We start from the raw sequence: 21,236 nt of genomic DNA on the forward strand, positions 1-21,236 counted from the left end.
AATGTTAAAAATATGTAATGAAGATTCGAAAGTGCTTCTAAAAGAAGTCTAATTGAATAAATAAATGTTTGAGTTTGAAAAAACCAAAACATTCATAAAGAGAGTGGAATGTTCATAATTGCCATACTTAAAACAGTAGTATTATTCTTGTTTTTAATTTATTTTGTTTCAAAAACAAGAATCTTAGTCAGATTCAAAAAAACCTCTTAAAACACCTATAAATTATTATCACGCTACTTTTTCATATATCCATACTGTCCATATCCATAATATTAAAACATTTTACATTGGTTGGCAACTGTATATAAAGGACATTTATCAAGATGCGAACACAATAAAAATAAAAACAAAGGAAGAGGAAATATAATTGTTTGCGACAAACAAATGTTCTGCCAGCGAGACCTTCAAATATAAAATAAATTATCACACGCATTAAGAGGCTAAATTAGTTAAATGTAATTGCAAATCCAGTTATGCAAAACTGAATAAGTACATTATGTATTGAGTAATCTATGGAATAGCATTTAATTTATAAGCAAATTAAATAAATTAATTGAGGGCATTGATATCATTTAAATATGTATATTGCAGTTTGCACACTATACCCATAAAAAATTTGCAAATATATAGATGATTAAGCTTTCTCCTAAGATAAATAGGCATTGTAAGATAATTTTATATTTTTTTAATGAAATAATAATATTTAAATATTGACAGTGGATTGGCAATATAAAATTTATTTTTTCGGACACATTTAGTTTAATTGCATTTTTGGACTTATGACAAAATATTTTTCAAAATATAGGTAGACGCACATACAGCAAAAAGTTTTAACAATTATGCCTTCACATAAAGATTAAGATAAAGATTTTTTTTTTTATTTTTTTTTTTTATATAGATAACACTGATATGCATTTAAAAGAAAGCTATTACTTTCATAGAACAAATACTTTGTATTTACATTATTATAGATATTACTGTATAAAAAGACATCCATGTTTGATAAATCATCTGATAAAAACCACAATCTTTGTGTAGATATATTCTTTATATTTACAAAGCTTATTTACTTTGTTAAAAAAGTGAATCATTCATATTATTATCAACTTAAAATTGATATTATAGTGCTTTTTTTTATTAAATATATATTTTTATATTAGGGACACAAACAACAAAACCAAACAATTATATAGAGATGAATAATTATATGAAGGTATTTTTATGAAAATGAGTAAGAACAGGTGAAAATTATAAAATGGACAATATTTCTTAAGAATTTCTCAGATCTTTCACAATGAGTGTTAATTATATTGTGTATTATTTAATTAATAACTGTAGAGAAACCTAGAAATTATAATTGGTAGCTAATTGAATTAAGCTTTGCAGATTTATGTAAAGTTTAACTATCACATGGGTTTTGATGTGGAATATGATCTATATTTCTGCACAGACCATACTTCTCATATATTTTATGACCATACTTTACATTTAGCTGTATAAAAATTACTTAACATTTAAATACTTACTTTTTATAAAAAATCAGTCAGGTATAAAACACAACACAAGACACAATTTTTTTACTTTTCAAATTGTCATGTACACGTTCATACTAAGAATGGAAACCCAATCTAAATCATAGCTATCAGATAAAGATAAACTTTTATCATATCGCAAACTCCACTAACACTAAGATTTTTCACCTCATACACAATTGACGTCACAATACAACCATCCAGATCATAAATACACAAACAAATACGACACTAAACGAATATCCACGGCCTAAATTTAATTTCCTTGCATGTTTACCGCTACGTCATTTCGTGGCATAAATATCATAACTTAGCGAATGCATTGTAAAAATACGATCAGACGAGGTGAAGGTCCGTCGATTAGTGCACGGAACTGTGCCTCGGTCGAATAAATACTTTAAAAGAGTGACAGGAAAAATTAACGCAACACTTACCAAATAACTACGAAGGTCCTAAAAAAAGTTTCTTTTTATAAAACTTATTTAAGTAAACATATATCAAACATTATACTATTATCACGGTACACAGCACGTTATCACTAAACTTACTATTTAATTTTGTACAAATCTTTCTAAACAAAACACTTTTGACGAATTGACAAAATCGCCTCTCAATCCTTCATGACAAATCAACATGTCTTCCAACAGAACATCCGGTCAACAAGGTGACTCTTTTTTCAGTGATTTTTTATATTTGGCAAAATACTAGCCTACTCAAATAAAATAATATTTAATTCTTTAAATAACGTGAAATATAAAATACACGCATATGAATACCAACAGGGGTCATTAAATGTAATAAAAAATTAGTCCCAAAAAATAGTTGTTGTCTATCATTATCTTTATCTGTGGTTCTGTGGCACGTCAAGTTGCTTGCAGCTTGAATGAGCGAGCTTTAAAGTGTAATTATTATTAATAGTAAATTTATAGTATATTGTGGTATAATTATGTAAATAACATAGTTAAGTAATTGTTTAGATCGAAAATAATCGACGAGATAATTTACTAGTTTCTATAACTTATCCAATTCGAACTACGAATACAATTTAAAACTCTGTGAATACCATTATATTATTTTATAAATTAATGTAGGGTACATCCAGCACCGCGGCCTTGAGCTGACGTACGTCAGGGATGGACCGTGAATAAGACGCTTTAATGATCTAAGCTGTGAGCTGTAATAAAAATTCAAGAATCTGCTCAAGTTTGGCTCAATTAAGCAATTTGTGCAATACACGCGCTCTACACTATTGTAATATATACTATATGCGGCTTATTTTGTATGACACAGCTGTAATAAGTGGTTCTGTGGATTACAGAGTACCGCAGAGTACAGACTACTATATTACTTGCTCTGTGGTACAGACGGTTTTGACAGATCACAGATGACAGATATACATACACGTAGACAGAGAAACCAATAGACAAATTGATATCTTATGTCGCATTCACACAAGAAAAAGAGAAACTTATGCCGGTGTTGTGTAAAGAAATGAGAGAGAACGATAAAATTTTTTGTTTCACCCAGCGTGCCACTTTTTTCAAGAAAAGCAACCTACTTTGCTAAACAAAGTTTGACAGCTAACTATCGTCTTCCCTAAAATATAGTTTTTACATGTTATAAGTTAGAAGTAATTCATTGTGTTTGGTTTTGCATAATTTAAACTTACCGTTAATACCTTATAAAATAATACCATGGTGCGGTGTAGTGTTAAAGGGTGTAAAAGTGATAGTGGAACGAAAATGCCTGGATTGTCTTTTCACTCGTAAGTATACAACTCTTTATCAGTTAATAGGCCTTCATGATATTTTAGCGTGTTAATATATTATGTATCACGTGCTGTTGACTTGAATACATTGTTTAAAAACCACAAAAATAATAATTATAAATTTTAACCTAAAAAATTTTGTGTTGCCAACTTTTCTACAAATTGTTACCCACTATTATGGGAAATCTTAATATATTATATAAATCTCGTGTCACAATGTTTGTCCTCAATGGACTCCTAAACCACTTAACCGATTATAATAAAATTCGCACACCATGTGCAGTTCGATCCAACTTGAGAGATAGGATAGTTAAAAACATGTAGGTACCACGGGCGAAGCCGGGGCGGACCGCTAGTAATAATATATATTCTGCAGTGTGTATTTAATTAAATATCTGAAATATTCAATGGCTTTTTCCCGTACTACGCCTCCTCATTGAATTATACAGTATACCTACTATTTTCTGTAAATTGACACTTTTAAAAATTCGTTATATCTTTTGAATGGAATATCGCGGACTTTCTTGTAGATATTGATCCATTCTATAATACCGTAGAACATTTTTTTGTTCTATCTTCAATAGATTCCGCAGCGCACGCGATGACAGAATTTTTATTAAGGATACATTATTGCATTTTTGGTAAGGATCTCTAATTTTTTTGAAAATGCAATATAGCCTATGTTGCTCAGTGAAGATGCAGCTTTCTAATGGTGAAAGAATTTTTGAAATCGGTCCAGTAGTTAATGCGTGAAAACCATACATACATACATAATTACAAACCTTTCCTCTTTATAATATTAAGTATAGACATGTAAGTATGTATCTACATAATATCATAATGTGGATATCTCATTATTATCCACTTATGTGAATAATGATATTGAGAGATTTGTATCTTACAAATTGTGGGGTAAATTTTCCCTCACATGGTAACCCTAAATATTGTGACGTAATCTTTTCTATCCCTTTCTGCGACACGCATTGCCGGTGTCTATTGGATTCTCCGTCTACGTACATACAGCAAGTGATGTCATTTAGAAAATAGCAACCGTTTTAATTCATTAATCCATACTGTTTTGTGATATTAACTGTTTTTAAAAAAATTCTAAATACGTAATTATTAAAGTTTGCTAGTACAGAAGAACAGACAAAATGGAAATGTCTAGGTTTTCAGACCCTTCTCCTGATTCATTAGAGAATGAAAAATCAAAACGCGTCAAAACATTTGTAAGTAACAGATTATTAAGGTTATGTATTTTATTTACCTTTTTTTGAAACTAACATGAAATTCCATTTATTTTCTAGATACTGCCAGACAAATGTTTCGAGAAAAATGTCGCGTGTGCTTGGAGACGCGGGAATAAGTTTGGTATATACCCGCGCGCGCAAAAAGCCGGCAAAACATCTGATGCATGTGATGACAAAATTTTAGACATACGACAAGAAATTTTTCTTTTTACGCCTATTTTCCGAAAATTTGTGAACGAAGCGAATGGAGCATTCCTGTCCGTGCAAGAAGAAGCTGAAGCGGCAAAGACGTCGGATAATCCAGTTGAGTTTGTGAGATTGTCTCGTCTGTATCGTTCTATACTGCGAGTATGCCTGGAGAGCTTGCAAGAAGCCGCAAAAAAGGAAACAGACGGTGTCGAAATCAAGAATCTTCATACATTCATAACTATAATCTATTCAATTGAGTGTGTTTGGCATTTATGCGAGATACTGTATATAGATGTCATACCAGGGGAAGTTGTTCTGCCGTTCATATTGGAGTGGGTCAGATTCCACTTCCCATGTCATGAGCAGAGTGCTGCTGTTATGTTGGAGGCTTGTGAACGAGGTTCGGAAGATAATCCTGAGTATTGGGACACAGTGATGGGAATGGTTATTCAAGGAAGAATAGATGTCGCAAGAGCACTACTTAAGCTTCACTCAAATTCGGATAGTAATGAATTTAAGTTACTTGATAATTCATTGAGGACCATGCCTATGTATAGTGTAAGTATTTTTTTATGTTATTGGTAAGGTAGGATACTTATCTTTGAAAGTATCAATACATAATAAATATTTTTTTTTTGCAAAAATGGTAAAATGCTTAAAGAAACTTAGTTGCCTAGCTGATAACAGCGTGAATATATTCTATTAAATATTTGGGGTTTTATGAGGAAAAAATTATTTATATTTATAATTCTTTTAGCAATAAAATTTAATTATAATATTTGTTCACATTGTAGGTTTACAGTGGGATATCAAGTGGAGAGTTCACAATAACATGGAAGCACTGGCAGGCGGAGTGTCGGTCAAAACTGACCAGTCGAGTTTTGGCACAACAACCACAACTGGAACTTATTTTGAAGGTATTTTCGTTTTTAGAAATTAATGGATTTTAAACATGATTTATTTTTTATATTATTAGGCCGGTTGCAGAGCTTCACCGACCGTCAGTGTGTACCATCGGTCCTGACGATACGCATCAACAATGTGTATGACTAAACAATAATATGACACTAATACGTATGACAATACGCGTGCGTATGGTCGGTCTAGCTATGAACGGTTTTATGAATTTCCATACATATGACAAGCGCAACTGACGTACGCACTGATGGTCGGTCAAGCTCTGCAACCAGCCTAATCTCAACATTTTGATCTGACTTCCATAGATCGACGACGCGGTTGGCGCAGTGGCAAAGTAACTGCCTATTGAGCCGACGGTCCCGGGTTCGATCCCCGGTCAGGGCAAATATTTGCGTGATGAACTTGATTATTTTTGTTCTTGGGTCTGGGAACACCCAGACCCAAGAACAAAAATAATCAAGTTCATGAACAAAAATAATCAAATATAATAATTTATAAATACATATATAGATAACAATCTATATGTCGTGGTCATATCGTAGATTTGATCATTTCATGATATGAGTGGCCATTTCACGAAATGGTCGCATATCGTGAAATGGCCAACATAATTTGATTAGATCGTTAAATCGTCAACGTTTCACGATTTGGTCATCCACATTTGGCCAGATCGTATAAAATATAAAGAGTCCATAAAATATTAAAAAAATTCAGAATAACTATATTCTAAAAACTTGTTTAATGTCATTAAAGTTAGTGCCGCGGCAGCGGCCGGCGAATGCCAGAAGCGAATCGTTTTTGCAATAGAAAACAGTTAGGTTAGGTTAGGTTAGACTTTGATAAACAACGCACGAGCCGAGCGAGCAAAGCGAGCGTGCCGCGGCAGCGGCCGGCGAGTGCCAGAAGCGGATCGCTTTTTAAAAAACAAACAATTATAATAATATAGTAGTAGTTTCTTAAATTATTTTATTTAAGTCGCATTTTTTCTTAAATACATATAAGATATCCACATTTTCCATAGTACTCGTACCTCTTCGTCGTAAATTCTTTGCTATGACTTTCTTCATAATATTGTTATTAAACGAATTATGAAGTTTTTAACTGCGAATAATTTAATTTTCGCCAGCGGCCGCCATCTTATCACATAAACACAGAGCTTGCAGCGCCTCTACCAACGATTAATGTAACTATTTTACGATATGATCAAATAATTTTGATCATTTCATGAAAAAACCGTGCGTTAATTGGCCATATCGTGAAACGATTTCTTATCATTGATCTGCCCAAACCACATCATGATGTGGCCAAACTAAATTGGTCATTTCACGATATGCGACCATTTCGTGAAATGGCCACTCATATCATGAAATGATCAAATCTACGATATGACCACGACATATATATGTATTTATAAATTATTATATTTATCGTCGTCTAGTACCCACAACACAAGCCTTAATTGAGCTTACTGTGGGACTAGGTCGATTTGTGTAATATTGTCCTTTGATATTTATTTATTTATTTATTTATTATAGATGTCAGTAGAAAAATTATTGTTCTTATAAATGTACACATATTATACTACACTAGCTGCTCCGCGCGGTTTCACCCCCGTGGCTTCACTCCTGTTGGTCGTAGCGTGATGATATATACCTTCCTCGATAAATGGGCTATCTAACACCGAAAGAATTTTTCAAATCGGACCAGTAGTTCCCGAGATTAGCGCATTCAAACAAACAAACAAACAAACTCTTCAGCTTTATAATATTAGTATAGATAATATGTGTTAAATCTTGTAGATAATGATCGGCGACTACAATGCGTTCGAAACGATCCGCGCCAAATATTCTTCATGGTTTGACGTGATCGGTGGTTGGATACTATTCACGACACCGTGGGCGAAGCGCCGGGAGCTGTCGAGCGCTGCGTCCGCGTGCGCAGGCCTAGCGACTACCACACGGACACATTTGGATGTTATGGTGCAGGCTGTGCTGGAAGGTGATTTGCATCAGGTGGGTTTAACTAGCTGTGTCGCGTGGTTTTATTCGCAAAATAAGGGCTGTAGCTTATGTGTTAATGTGGTACTTAAGCTACATCATTGCCGAGTATCATCAAAATCGCTTAATTGGTTATTGTGTGAAAGAGTAACAAAATTATCAATTTCTTCAAACTTTGATTATCCAACAATGATATTAAAAATGTAGTTTTCAACATATAAATAAAAAAGGAGAATGCAAGATTTAGACAATAACAACAACCCTGATGTTTGGAAGTTACAGAAAACATCAAACATCTACCCCATGGTTGAAATAATATTGATCAATTAAGAGAATAAGAAGAGGAAGACATAATATTGAGTTTTTTAATAGTTAAAACTACATAACCATATCTCTTTCAGGTCATACACGAAATACAACAAATATCAGACAACGGCTGGTTCGTCACTCACCTCACAGACATGCTCTACCACTGCGGCAAGCTGCAGATCGTGGATAAGCATCAAGTTGAGTAAGTTATTGTTAAAATTGATATTTAGTGTTTTATGGCATTCAAAGCTTTGTAAATATAAAATTTAAAGAATAGAAAAAATTCGTTCATGAGGTGGGATTCGAACCCGCGTCTTGCGCCTTTTTTTTATTGGTCTAAAAAACATGTTACAAATGCTTTTCAATTATTTTACTAATTATGCTAATATGCAGTTGATTCGTAACCATTCCGGGGCGTCCCCGACGCTGAGATTTTTAAATGTTAACTGTGGATAGTTAAAAAAATGATAAAAGCTAGTTATGTGTGAAGGTCATGAAAATATTTTTTTTTTCGGTGGGTAGTTTATTATTTGATTTCTATACCAAAAATGTTCAAGGATGATATAAGTTTTTTTTTGCTTATAATTTATGATTCTTTATTTTCGCAAGCTTGGTTTACAAAATTTTACATTTGACAAATGTCAAATATGCAGTTCATTTTACCCTTTGATATAATCAGATTTGAGGATATTTTGTACTATTTGTAATTATTTCAATTGTGATTATTTTTATTTATTACATTTCTAAATTTCAGTGTTACAGCCCGGCTGCGAGACAGTCTAATCCTCGAATATGGTTCGCTCATGATGGAACACAAATCCCTCTGGTCGGTGGGGCTATCGTACCTGGCGACATGTCCACCAGAAGGTCTGAAGCGAGCCGAGCTGCTGCTGGAGAGGATCCCGCTGGATTCAGAGGCGAAAGCCATGAGGATTATTGCAGAGGCAAATAAATATGGGTTGAATGAAGTTGGTAAGTAACTTTTTGGTTGTAATTTTTTTTGATATTTGTCAAATACACATTTAGTTTGTTATTTTAAAATGTTAATTTATGTTTATAGGAAAGAGAAATAGATATAGAAATGTTTTTGAAGTGAAAACTTCTTTAGCGGCATTGAGCACTTTTTCTGTAATGGGTATAAAATCTTAAACTCGCGTCAGGACACGTGACCTGATCGAAAAAGCGTAAGACGGATTTTTTTTTTTTAGCCCTTATATTCCATGCGTTAAACGGATACCATTCCAAAATATCAAACATGCTGAACGTTGCTAATTCAACAATAAATTATTTGAAGTATGTTTTTTGGCTATTTATATTTTAATCTCGAGACTTTTTACGTTTGCTTTGGTGTAAATATCGCCTTATTGGATCGTTATAATAATTTGAAGTTGCTCAACGTTAAGAAAATTACTTAAAAAAAACTCAAATTTTGCGGATATATGTTTTTGACTTTGGTGTTAGTTTTCAAAAATATGTTGCCGTTTGGAATCAAATAAAAAGAAGTTTGAGATTTCGCTGCCACGTTCAGTTGAAAATGCATCCTATATATTCTATTCGGTGGGAATGTTGCAGTGCAAACAGTATGCGGGTGTATGTCAACCCGGCGGCTGGGGGCGGGGCTGGTGGGCGGCGCGCTCGCGTGGGGCTCCCGAGCGCGCGCCCCCGCGCTGTGCCGGCGCGCCGCGCACAGCGCGCTGCGGCGCTACTGCGGCGGGGCGCGCGCCGACCTGCTGCCCGCCGCCGGCGCCGCGCTGCTGGTGGACGGCGCGCTGCTGCTGCTGGGTGAGCGGGGATGTTATATTTATTTATTTATATAAAACCATTCCTACCATTACAGTTTACCCAATGCGATAGGGAGGTCTGTACGGTTTACGTATTACATCGATAGTGGACTGTATATAGGTCGCGCTAAACGCTGCTAATAATGATATGATATTATGGGAACACTTTAATTACGGCTAATAATTATATATAATTTACGCGGATTCGAGCGGATATTGCTTAATTATTGTAATATGTAATGTAGCTACAGATAAAAAGTAATAAATGTTTAAAATAAAATATTTGTTCGCTGCTCGAACAAGGTCAAATTTACAATACAATTTATTCATTAATACAAAAAAATATTACATTAATTAAGATTGCAATATTATACAACCGCTACAATTATGTTTGATACTCTAGTGACTAGTCAAATATTATTATGATATATAGCCTATAGCCTTCCTTGATAAATGGACTATCTAACACCGAAAGAATTTTTCAAATCGGACCAGTAGTTCCCGAGATTAGCGCGTTCAAACAAACTCTTCAGCTTTATAATATTAGTATAGATAATATAGACTGATCAGCTGATGGTAACGTGATATTGGAGATGTGTGCGTGGTGTTGACACGCCACATAGTGTCAAGGCAGCTGCATATCTGCAGTGCAACTGCAGGCCGGACGAATCAACTGGGTGCTATTTTGACTGCTTGTTATGTGAACCGCAGGTAACTTGACGAAATATCCTACGAGAAGAACATAGGTAATGCTCTGTTTTTGAGGAAGTAAAAATCAGATGTTCATAATTTGTTGTTTTTCAGGTAAATACTGCGACTTTCACAGACTGTATAAAGGCAGGGAGTTCAAGAAAGCTGCAAAGTTACTGGTCTCTTTGATGACTTCCAAGATTGTTCCTGACTAGTAAGTATAACAATTAACACATACTGATAATATACCAGATATTCTAAATGTAAATAATTGCGATTTCTTTCCTCGTTTGTTATAAAAATCTGTAGTAATTCAATTAAAAACCAACTTCAGAGCATTGATGCAATAAGCCTTGTCAAAAAAAGCACTTATTAATATTACTAACAAAATAAATAATTTCAGTTTCTGGGAAACACTCCTCCTAGACAGTCTGCCGCTCCTCGAGACAGAGACACCGGTGCTATCCGCTGAAGACACATACGAGATCATGCTGTGCCTCGAACTCCGTTCTGCCCAACTCACTGGGGATAAGGCTGAACTCCTGAGGCTCGCGCTGGCTAGGAACCTAGCGAGGACAGCGCTGATTGATGATAAGGATGAAGAATAGTGACTGTGATTCAGTGTTGTGCTGTGCATGTCAGTGTTAAATTAAAAAAGGATATGATGTGAAAAGAAATGAGATGTTTACAATGGAGGGATGGCCAGGTTTTAAACCAACAATATTGTTATTTTATAACCGCAAATTTTATAAAACAGATTACAACATGTTCACTCGCCCACACAAGTCAGGTAATTACCTGACTTTCGTATTGACATTCTGGAGTGTGTACAAAATTTATATATAAAATATTTGTGGCAAACAGAATTTTGGAATTTTATTGTAAACAATATAAACTGATATTATAACAATGTATTTTTTGGTTTCTAATTTTTTATGTAGACACTAACATATTAAAAGAATGAAATTCATATGATCACAAAATTTAAATGTGTATCAGTTCTCTTAGTAATTAAGCCTCAACTTAAATAATAATGTATACTTACCATTAAATTTATTATTTCATAAACAAAAATTGCAATTCAAATAAGATGGATTGAGTTAATGACGTGTTTTAAAACATTTCCGAAAATGTGAGTCCTGAAGTAAAACCATAATGTAATATTAAAAAAAATTAGGATTATGATTTTTGATACTTTGTAAACAAATAATATCAAAATAGAATAAGTTTTCTGTTTATGTGAAACACTTTTAAAGGAGCTACTGTGTGGCAAAATAGTTATAAGATAGTAAGCTAATAAAAAAGTTGATTTTGATTGGGTTTTATTAATCATTATCTTGTTATATTAACAAATATCTCTCTCTCTCTCGTCTTCATAAAAAATGTGTAATTTCTCTATAGAATTTTAGTTTGAAAGAAAAATTATGCATAAATTGACTTTGATTTGATTCAAGGTGGAATTGGAGACGTGTAAATTTAAAAGGGACTCTGCGATAAGTATATCAATAAACACACATCTCATGATATATTTTTTATTCATATTAAAATCACAATACTGTCATGTGCTATTAAAACATCATAAATTATAAAATAAACGTAATAACTAACATACATAGTATGAGAAAACTGAAAAACAAACACTTAAACAATGAAAGATTCTCTATTATCACAAAAAATCAAGCAATATCAAAACATGGTTTTTACTTATGCCTATCATAAAACAATTCCATGGATTCTAATTCTTCGATGTTATAATTTAATATAGTATCCAAGCCCTTGTAATGGAATTTACCATAAAATAATATTCCCTTTAACATATATGGGAACCAAATACGGTCATCTGGCCACATATCGTCGAATGGTACTTGGTCACAATGAAACCATTTGGGACGCATTTCGTCAGTTTCTTGAGGGATTCCTTGAAAAATATCAGTAGAAAAAACTCGCACATCCATCAGTGTAGGTTCCCCTTCGAATGTAAATTCCAAATGAGCTATATTCTTCAAATCGCCAGTTTTTACATCGACACAGCATTCTTCTTTTAGTTCCCGGGCTGCAGCTTCAACGATGGATTCATTCGGTTCCAGTTTCCCGCCGAAACCATTCCACTTGTTTACACCAAAACCTCGTTTTTTAAAACCCAATAAAATCTCACTGTCTTTTCTCAGGAAGACCAGAGTGAAGACTTTCTTTACCAACATTTTTATGATTTAACTGATCACCAGTAGATATTATTTATTTCATAACTTAGGTATTTATTTCTAACTAGCGGTCCGCCCCGGCTTCGCCCGTGGTACATGTTTACGTTTTCTCTACATAAAAACCATCCTCGTACTTCCAGGAATATAATAAAAAAAGAATTATCGAAATCGGTTCAGCCGTTCTCGAGTTATGCGCTTACCAACACATTTTGCGATTCATTTTTATATATAAGATAAATCAAATGAAACCTGTTGTAATTTCTGCGGTTTCAACTCGTCCATCGCAAATGTCAATGTCTATTTGACAATAATAATAATATTATCACAGATCAATAATATAATATCATGCTTGCCGTGAGATGCTTGCTGTCAAACTGACCTCGAAAACAGATAATAAATGGCTACTAAGTTACTTATTGACTAATTAATTAATTAATCAAATCTGGAATTGAGATATTTCGGACTTTATTTGATTTACATTTTTTGTATTTTTGGTACATTTAAAATCATTACACAAAATTTCAAATGTTTATTCACAGCGACTTTTTATTGGTCTGTCTAGGTATTTATTATTTTATCAAGAGTGAAATTCACATTTAACTGTATACGAATACAAAGTTGAGTGTGCCATCATCTATTTTTATGGTGTTAAAACAATTTTTTATATTTAACTGCACATAAAATCAGAAACATTCTCTGGTGTTGTCGAGTAGATGATTTATGAGCGGGAATACAATCGTAAAATAAATAACAGCGGTTTTGCGATTCCATACAGCTTCGTGTGCAGTACCTAATTAAATTTTCTTAAAAAAATGTCTTATAAAAAAGTTTGAAATTCAAATTGTCTCTGCTAATATTAAAAAAGATGAAGGTTACAATTAATCTTTTCGCTGCCACTGAACTATCTCATATTCTTTCTCAGGTGTCTAGAAACAATCTTCGTACCAAATTTCATCAAAATCGGTTCAGTTGTTTAGGCGTGAAGAAGAGACAGACAGATAGACGGAGTCAGGACAGACTTTCGCATTTATAATAATTTATGTAAGTAGGGGTAATCCTTAATTAGTAAGTAGGGGTAATCCCTTAATAAGGGGTTAATCCCACAGAAAAAAATAACTATTTTTGGTTCAATGAATCCGTTTAATTTGAATTGAAAGAAGTTGGAAGAATGTTTGTTATATTGATTTTAATTAAAATACGAAGTATTTAAGTCCGGCTGTAGAAGCCCTAGCCCTTCTGGGCTAATCCGTTTAATTTGAATTTTGAATTGAAAGAAGTTGGAAGAATGTTTGTTAAATTGATTTTAATTAAAATACGAAGTATTTAAGTCCGGCTAGCGTTTGGCTACTATTATGTATTCTGTGGTCCGGCTGTAGAAGCCCTAGCCCTCCTGGGCTAACGACAACACAAAATAATCGAAGTAGTAGGGAGAGTTTATTTATTTATTTAAAGTTAAACAGGATACGGAGAGAGATTACGATGTACGTAAACTCAATTACATACTTGAATCACAATCTTATTCTGATCACATTGGTCACAACTTTTAAAACCTAAGTACACAAAATTTATAAATTTTCATACACAAAATAATTTAAATTTATACTCAGGAATAAGTAATTTTGTATCATCCGGCATTATTTTTATTTAGATATCATTTTAAATTACATACCATTTCCTGAAAGAGCAATATTATTGTTGTCTCGAAGTTGACGCTAGAAAAACTTCGGAAAATAGTTGTAAACATCTGCTACACATTGGTTCTGTTGTAAACTTTGGCACATAAATAAGTCTTTCTGGCAGATCTTTGATAAATGTATATGGCAATCATTTTTCAAACAACAACTGGAACAATTTAAACGTAAGCTTCATTTCCTCAACGGTTTCAATTAGATTAAATTTTACATTTGTGATAATTATAAAATATTATATGGATGTAGTAATAATTGAAAATGTATGCCTATATATAAAGCTTTTTACTTATTGTATGGATGTAGTAATAAGTAAAAAGCTTTATATATAGGTAACCAACATAATATTCGATCACCAAAAAGGGCACACTAACACACACATTAGGCGCCAAAGCAAGATGACATGATTCAGTTATAGTGACTAATTAGACGAATTTGTCGCTTATGGAGTGCATTTAGGCTAAAATGCACTCCAAGAGCGGTGAAATGATAAAAGCTATCTTCATCTTTCTACGTATAATTTAGGTATTTGGATGTAGGTACGTTTGTTAGTCTTTCGCATGCGAACACCTCTGAACGGATTTTGATAATACTTGGCAGTAATCTGTAGACGTGAATATTATTCAGACTGATATATTATACTAATTACTTACTAATTACTTCATAGTAGGTAATCTAAGCATTTTTGTATACTTATAGCATTATAATATCATTATAATGCTATAAGCACAGACTAATAATAATATACTACCTATAAGTATACAAAAATGCTTAGATTTTATATTTGTTTGTTATTAGGTGTCGTTTTGGAAATAAAATTTTACTTGTGGTTGGAAGGAAGAAATGGATGGAAATAATAAATATACTTACTATAGTTAGTATATAAATAATATAAGATCGGCTTAACCTTTAAAATTGGTACCACATTATTATAAGGAGCAGTTATTTCCTGCCCCACCTCTTCATTTTGTCGAAGACAAACTGGATCGCCTACCTATCAATAACAGGGGGTTACCATGATGTCTTAAAGCAATATTATTTCCATGGTGGGAAAGTGATGGCGATACGCGATCTAAATAGCACTGTCATATTTCCTCACTGGAAATAATAATGCTTTAAGACATCATGGTACGGGGAGAGGTCGATGCAATCAAAGACATATGGCTGATATTAGTCAAGACGTCTATTAGATTGATATCAATGCAGTCTGTGCTCAATGGAGCAAAATGATTTATGTGTGCCAAATTTGAAGTGTACCTGTGTGAGATATTATGTGAATTTCTCTGAAACTAGCTTTAGCTTTGTCTATGACACAAAAATAAAATATGCACTCGGAAATAATGTATCTTGCTTGAAATAATTTTCACAAAAGATTGTTTCGGAGCTTATTTGGTACCTACAGCAAGACAGATTTATAATAAAACCAATATTATAATAAGTACCTACTTGTACTCACAGATACACAATAGAAGATTAGAAGAGCAGCTAATATGCTACTTATATAATTTACAATTTAGTATTTAATTCCAATTCATGGAAAGCAGTCGTATTGATTAATATTTCATGTATAAATTAATACGAGATCAGTGTGTCAAAGTGATAAGATAAGATGTGTTTATTTTATCCATGTTGTATTTAATTGATAATATTATTTTGTTTGTTATAATAATTTTTGCTGATATTGTGGTCTGTGAGGAGATTATTGGTTCTTTTAAATATACACAAATTGTAATTAATTTAGCATTACCAATGATACTGGTCTAGATTATATTTATTTCTATTTCTCTAGTGTATGTTACTCTATAATACATACTAATATTTCAAATTCAGTCACTAAATTCATAAAAAACTTATTTCGAGATTTCTCTCTAAAAGAATGTTGCCGAATTTTTCGAGCCGTTCTTGTTTCTTGTTCTTGTCGAAATTTACGCTTAGCAACATTTGGTGATTCATTTTCCTTACATAGATAACATGGCGTGTACCAGCCAATGTCCAGACTTTCTGCAAGGTGCTGCTGGAAGCACCTTCGCAAATTTACTGACCCATCTTCTTGCTGCACAGTGCTTGATATCAGAACCCTGGCCTAAAGATCACCTGGACAGAGTTGCAGGTATTATTTAATAGCAACTTAATTTATTTATTTTTAAAAAGACTTTCTCTTCTTTTATTTACATTCTCATTGTAGTGCTATTCTATGGTGTCATTTAGATCCAAAATCTTTATCTTATATATAAAAATGAATCGCAAAATGTGTTGGTAAGCGCATAACTCGAGAACGGCTGAACCGATTTCGATAATTCTTTTTTTATTATATTCCTTGAAGTACGAGGATGGTTTTTATGTAGAGAAAACGTAAGTACCACGGGCGAAGCCGGGGCGGACCGCTAGTCTAATATAAAATTGACAAATATAAATATCAGACACTAGATTAAAATTCAAAAGAGGAATAAATTAAGGGTTATGTAGGAGAGGTGTAATAAACATGTATTTATATTATCTTGTCTGAAATTGGCTAAGCATTAGATAATTTAAAACCATTACAACAAAATGTATCATTATTCATGTGTCATTATTAATTAATGCTTTGATTTAAGATGGCGATTCTTTCGACTTCATCATCGTCGGTTCTGGAACAGCTGGTTCTATAATTGCGAACAGATTAACCGAAGTCGATCATTGGAAGGTCCTGCTTATAGAAGCTGGTGGCGATCCACCTATAGAATCTGTCGTAAGTTTAAATTGTTAAGTTCAATTTTACTTGAATTAATTCCAAAGCTTCAAATTATTTTTGTATTTTCAGATACCCAATTTTTCTGGTGCTACTCATAATAGTATTCACGCTTGGCAGTATTACACAGAAAAAGATGAAAGTACAAACAGAGGATCAGTAAACGGAACGTCCTTTTGGCCACGTGGAAGAATGTTAGGCGGCACTGGCTCGATCAATGGTCTGCTTCATATGAAAGGCAGCTCTGGAGATTACGAACCTTGGCACCTTAATTCAAACGATGGCTGGGATTGGCCCACAATACAAAAATACTTTAAGAAAAGTGAAAAAATTATCGACCCATACATACTTAACGATCCTCAGTTAAGAAAAAATCATGGAACGAGCGGAAATTTTATTATTGATCAGTTGAATTTCACGCACACTGAAATCGTTGATAAACTTATGGCTGCTTATAAAGAAATGGGATTAAAATACCTGGACGATATAAATGGACCAACTCAAATGGGATATGGTAAAATCCGTGGTAGTAATTACAAGGGTAGACGAGTGAGCACTGTCACGAGCTTCCTTAACAGTATTAAAGATCGCTCAAATTTATACATACTTAAAAATGCTTTTGCCGAGCAAATCATTTTCGAAGATAGAAAAGCTATAGGCATAAGGGTTTCCCTTCATAATGAACAAAAGGCTACATTCTATGTAACTAAAGAAGTTATAGTTAGCGCAGGATCTGTTAATACACCAGTGTTACTTATGTTGTCTGGTATTGGACCTAAATTACACTTGGAAGAGTTACAAATAAAAGTTGTACAAGATTTACCAGTTGGTGAAAATCTTCAAGATCACGTTCGTATTCCTATACCAGTAACATTAAATACCGGAGCCAAACAAATGGATGACACATATTGGTATAAAGCTGCAGTTCAATATTTGTTGGACAAGACTGGTCCACACTCTACAAATTATGATCAGCCCAACATAAATGCTTTTCTATCTGTGCCAGATGGCAAACAGTTACCAGATGTTCAAATTGATCATAATTATTTTGTCCCTAACACAAGTTACGTTTATCCAATGCGCAGAAAGATAATGTCGTTTAATGATGAAATATGCAAACAGTTTGCAAAAATGAACGTGGAAAGTGAAATGATCATATTTTTTGTGGCACTCTGTAGGCCTCATTCTAAGGGTAAAATATTGCTTCGTTCAAACCTTCCTACAGATCATCCAAAAATTTATTCAAAATATTTTAGTGATGACAGAGACATGAGTACGTTTATTAAAAGTTTGAAGCGAGTTACAAATATAGTTAATACTGAATCGTTTAAAGCGGCAAGAGCGGAATTACAAAGAATTTATTATGAAGATTGTGATGGTTTAGAATTCAGAAGTGATGAATACTGGGAATGCATGGCAAGAACTGTGACATACAATGTGTATCATCCAGTAGGATCAGCTAAAATGGGTGCCGAGGATGATAAAGATACTGTAGTTGATAGTAAATTGAGAGTTTTAGGTATAAGTGGATTGCGGGTAGCCGATGCAAGTATAATGCCAACAATTCCTAGTGTTAATACAAACGCAGCCGTTATGATGATTGCCGAAAGGGCTTCTGATTTCATTAAAGAGGATCATTTAGTTTCTTTCAATAAGGACGAACTATGAACAATTTTGTAAAGTTTTGAATAAAATCGTGATTTAAAAACATTTTATTTTGATAATTTAAGCACTAAAATTATGTCCTCGAAAGTACTAATAATAATTGAAATTATATAATTGATACTTTCTATATAAAATAAGTTTATATAGTAACTTCTCCATTATCTACCACAAATAAAAAAGAATACTGATATAAGTGACATTGTCAATTGATAATGTTATGTCTAAAAATATAGTTTCCTTAGTTTTTTTATTAGTTCACTTTACTGCAATCGTACCAATATCAATCGTAGATACAGGCATTCTACCTCTTATTAAGAACTCTATAGGTATTCAATTTTATATAGATATTGAAAACGAAGACCGATTTCATACTTGCCAAATACATACAGTAAAACGTAAGTGTTGTTTAGTTGATCAAGGACATAATGCCTGTCTTTCTATGGACTTATATAACGAGGCCTATGAGGTAGTCAGACCAAGAGACCGTAAGACGATTATATACATTTATCCTGCGATATATCAACACGATTTGAAAGGATACTGTGATATAAATTTAGCTTATCGATGTAATACTTATCAGGACATTTTACAGACTGAAATTGGATTTGATACAAGGATTACGAAGCGATCAAAGAGATTATTAAAACCTTATTTAGGCGCTTATAAAGGAAGAATTTGTGATACAATTGATCAAGATCCATTGAATGGTTGTGCTCCAGTTAATTGTGATTTCAAATATCTAGGTTATAAGCCGTTTTATGACAAGAGTTTAAAAAAATGCATAGAAGCCGCCACATGTATCGGTGATTTTGAAAAAGAATTACCTGACATTGTGTATATTCCTGATGTGAATTCTTGCAGAGACTTAGACACGCCAATGACAGTTCAAGATATTTATGCAATAACGACAGGTTTGGGAACCGTAACTCAATCGTCATCGTATGACGACGTAAGTTATGTCGAAGCAAGGTCTAATTGCTCCACAATTTCCCAGAACATTAATCTTTTAAGGGATTTGTTGCATGGTAAATTATGTCCATGTTCAGAAGATAAGGTGATAGATTTTAGTGGGTGTTTCCGATCAGCGTTATTGGCTATCATTCTTTGTATAATCAGTGCTGTAGCTGTACTGTTTTCTTTCATTTGCTGTATCAATGTGATCGTTAAATTGTACAAACTATGGTCGAAAGGGGAATTATCGGAGATTTGGCGAAATGTGAAAAGCTGCTTGAAGAAGAAAAAGAAATGTAAAAAGAAGGTATCTTACGTTGATAAAGAAATAAGGAATGCACTTTTAAAAGACGTTATAGTTAGAGATATACCGATAGAACTGAGGGAGAGTGTTGTGAATGTGTGCGACAGGATGGGAAGGGAAGTGGGAAAGAAGAAACGATATCGCGATACTGATGTTGGTAGTCAGATAAGTTTAATAAATGACAAGGACAGTGTTACTACAACCACGAGCTCAGATGAATAATGTCTGATGATTAGTGTAAAGTAAAATTTTTCAATACTTAAATAAAGGGCATGTGGTAATTCTAATGAGGCATTATTTGGAGGCTTTCTTAAAAAAATAAAGAATGTCCGTAATTTATGACTTATTTTTCATTTTCAATCGGATATTTATAGTTCTATAATTATTTAAAAAATTACAACCAATCAAGAATAACATTGAGAAATTTCTACAATCATCACTTGACTGACTTATTATCTTTGTCATTCATAGAGGGTTGCCATTTTAGATTACAAAGCTTATTTATATACAAAAACAGACCAGAATATCGTTAACCAAAGTAGCAAAAGCCTCATATCCGAGGCATGCCCAAAATTACTTTGTAACTTTGTTAATTTAACATGGAAACTGAACCGAATTCTTGACGATACGAAATTAAGATGTAAAACTTACTCAAACTTTATTATTGTTGAGTATTTAACCGTTTTGAAGCAATAGCTAATATATTTGCTTAGATTAATTATTATTAATAGAGTTAGAAGGGTCGTAAGGTTATTTACAGTAAGGTTCGAATTATTGTACTGCGTATGTGCGAGTCAGACTGCCTTCTTGGTGCAGTGGTTGACGCGAAATCGTAGAAATAAGATGGGTTCGATTCCCGAGAAGGCAAACAAAAATAGTTTCGGTCTGGCTGGATACGTATACAGATGTATAATGCATATCTGTTTTATTTATGAAAGGGACGCTGGACTTCACATTACTATTTCAAATCGAATGAACGATCGCTATTTTTAGGAGCGTAATCTTAATTTACATACCTACTTTTTTTAATTATTGACTGAACTTCGTTTGCTTAATTTTATCTAAACATTAAAGTATCATTATAAATGAAAACCAATAAAAATTGTACGATTTCCTCAAATGAAAATCGAAAAATAATTATGTAGGTATTTATAAAATGGTTCATATTTGCTAAGATATTTGCTGTTGATGAGGTCCGGCCGGATTAATATTTTCAGCCTTAATTACCTACATACCAAAATGATTTTTCTCTATTTTGAAGAGAT

General features: G+C 33.2%; 5 protein-coding genes across 7 annotated transcripts in view; 3 read left to right on the plus strand and 2 right to left on the minus strand.

Moving 5' to 3' along the window:
- lqf (epsin homolog lqf) overlaps positions 1 to 2,178 on the minus strand; it is a 44,599-nt gene extending 42,421 nt beyond the window's left edge. Inside the window, exon 1 of one of the 2 annotated variants that reach the window (XM_089697720.1) lies at positions 1,967 to 2,178. The gene's annotated coding sequence lies outside the window, so the exon portion shown is untranslated. Of the gene's footprint in view, positions 1 to 1,526; positions 1,901 to 1,966 lie in introns of those variants that run through there. The other variant, XM_089697721.1, reaches the window with a different exon arrangement.
- Positions 2,179 to 4,319: 2,141 nt separating this feature from the next.
- On the plus strand, positions 4,320 to 11,749 carry Nup75 (nuclear pore complex protein Nup75). Its single transcript, XM_089697717.1, has 9 exons — positions 4,320 to 4,529; positions 4,608 to 5,297; positions 5,534 to 5,656; positions 7,457 to 7,669; positions 8,056 to 8,165; positions 8,718 to 8,935; positions 9,536 to 9,745; positions 10,549 to 10,648; positions 10,838 to 11,749. Exons 1-9 carry the CDS (start codon positions 4,455 to 4,457, stop codon positions 11,040 to 11,042), a joined length of 1,944 nt encoding a protein of 647 aa, XP_089553843.1. The 5' UTR covers positions 4,320 to 4,454; the 3' UTR covers positions 11,043 to 11,749.
- A 225-nt stretch (positions 11,750 to 11,974) lies between these two features.
- Positions 11,975 to 12,716, minus strand: LOC149486259 (oxidized purine nucleoside triphosphate hydrolase-like). The gene has a single exon (XM_089697781.1). It carries the CDS (start codon positions 12,633 to 12,635, stop codon positions 12,135 to 12,137), a length of 501 nt encoding a protein of 166 aa, XP_089553907.1. The 5' UTR covers positions 12,636 to 12,716; the 3' UTR covers positions 11,975 to 12,134.
- A 3,294-nt stretch (positions 12,717 to 16,010) lies between these two features.
- Positions 16,011 to 18,761, plus strand: LOC149486260 (ecdysone oxidase-like). 2 transcript variants are annotated; one of them, XM_089697941.1, is made up of 4 exons: positions 16,011 to 16,051; positions 16,290 to 16,433; positions 16,918 to 17,051; positions 17,124 to 18,761. In XM_089697941.1, the coding sequence occupies exons 2-4, from the start codon at positions 16,295 to 16,297 to the stop codon at positions 18,717 to 18,719; spliced, it is 1,869 nt and encodes a 622-aa protein (XP_089554067.1). In that variant the 5' UTR covers positions 16,011 to 16,051; positions 16,290 to 16,294; the 3' UTR covers positions 18,720 to 18,761. The 2 variants fall into 2 exon arrangements, with proteins under 2 accessions (XP_089554067.1, XP_089554066.1); XM_089697940.1 differs by lacking the exon at positions 16,011 to 16,051 and having other exon boundaries at positions 16,176 to 16,433.
- A 142-nt stretch (positions 18,762 to 18,903) lies between these two features.
- LOC149486261 (uncharacterized) lies at positions 18,904 to 20,296 on the plus strand. The gene has a single exon (XM_089697943.1). The coding sequence runs from the start codon at positions 18,934 to 18,936 to the stop codon at positions 20,191 to 20,193; it is 1,260 nt and encodes a 419-aa protein (XP_089554069.1). The 5' UTR covers positions 18,904 to 18,933; the 3' UTR covers positions 20,194 to 20,296.
- Positions 20,297 to 21,236: the final 940 nt, after the last annotated feature.

Source organism: Colias philodice, chromosome 8 (assembly GCF_061535455.1).
Source record: "Colias philodice isolate Cphi_HAF_F1 chromosome 8, ilColPhil1 Martin Lab GWU primary, whole genome shotgun sequence".
Classification (NCBI taxonomy): domain Eukaryota; kingdom Metazoa; phylum Arthropoda; class Insecta; order Lepidoptera; family Pieridae; genus Colias; species Colias philodice.

What these genes read in the sequence shown, in the direction of transcription:
- Nup75 (XM_089697717.1), top strand. Translation starts at nt 4,455, where the DNA reads ATGGAAATGTCTAGGTTTTCAGACCCTTCTCCTGATTCATTAGAGAAT. An exon ending in GTGGATAAGCATCAAGTTGA is followed by an intron (nt 8,166 to 8,717) that starts GTAAGTTATTGT and finishes TCTAAATTTCAG; the next exon opens with TGTTACAGCCCGGCTGCGAG. An exon ending in CGGCGCGCTGCTGCTGCTGG is followed by an intron (nt 9,746 to 10,548) that starts GTGAGCGGGGAT and finishes GTTGTTTTTCAG; the next exon opens with GTAAATACTGCGACTTTCAC.
- LOC149486259 (XM_089697781.1), bottom strand. Translation starts at nt 12,635, where the DNA reads ATGTTGGTAAAGAAAGTCTTCACTCTGGTCTTCCTGAGAAAAGACAGT.
- LOC149486260 (XM_089697941.1), top strand. Translation starts at nt 16,295, where the DNA reads ATGGCGTGTACCAGCCAATGTCCAGACTTTCTGCAAGGTGCTGCTGGA. An exon ending in TCACCTGGACAGAGTTGCAG is followed by an intron (nt 16,434 to 16,917) that starts GTATTATTTAAT and finishes CTTTGATTTAAG; the next exon opens with ATGGCGATTCTTTCGACTTC. An exon ending in ATCCACCTATAGAATCTGTC is followed by an intron (nt 17,052 to 17,123) that starts GTAAGTTTAAAT and finishes TTGTATTTTCAG; the next exon opens with ATACCCAATTTTTCTGGTGC.
- LOC149486261 (XM_089697943.1), top strand. Translation starts at nt 18,934, where the DNA reads ATGTCTAAAAATATAGTTTCCTTAGTTTTTTTATTAGTTCACTTTACT.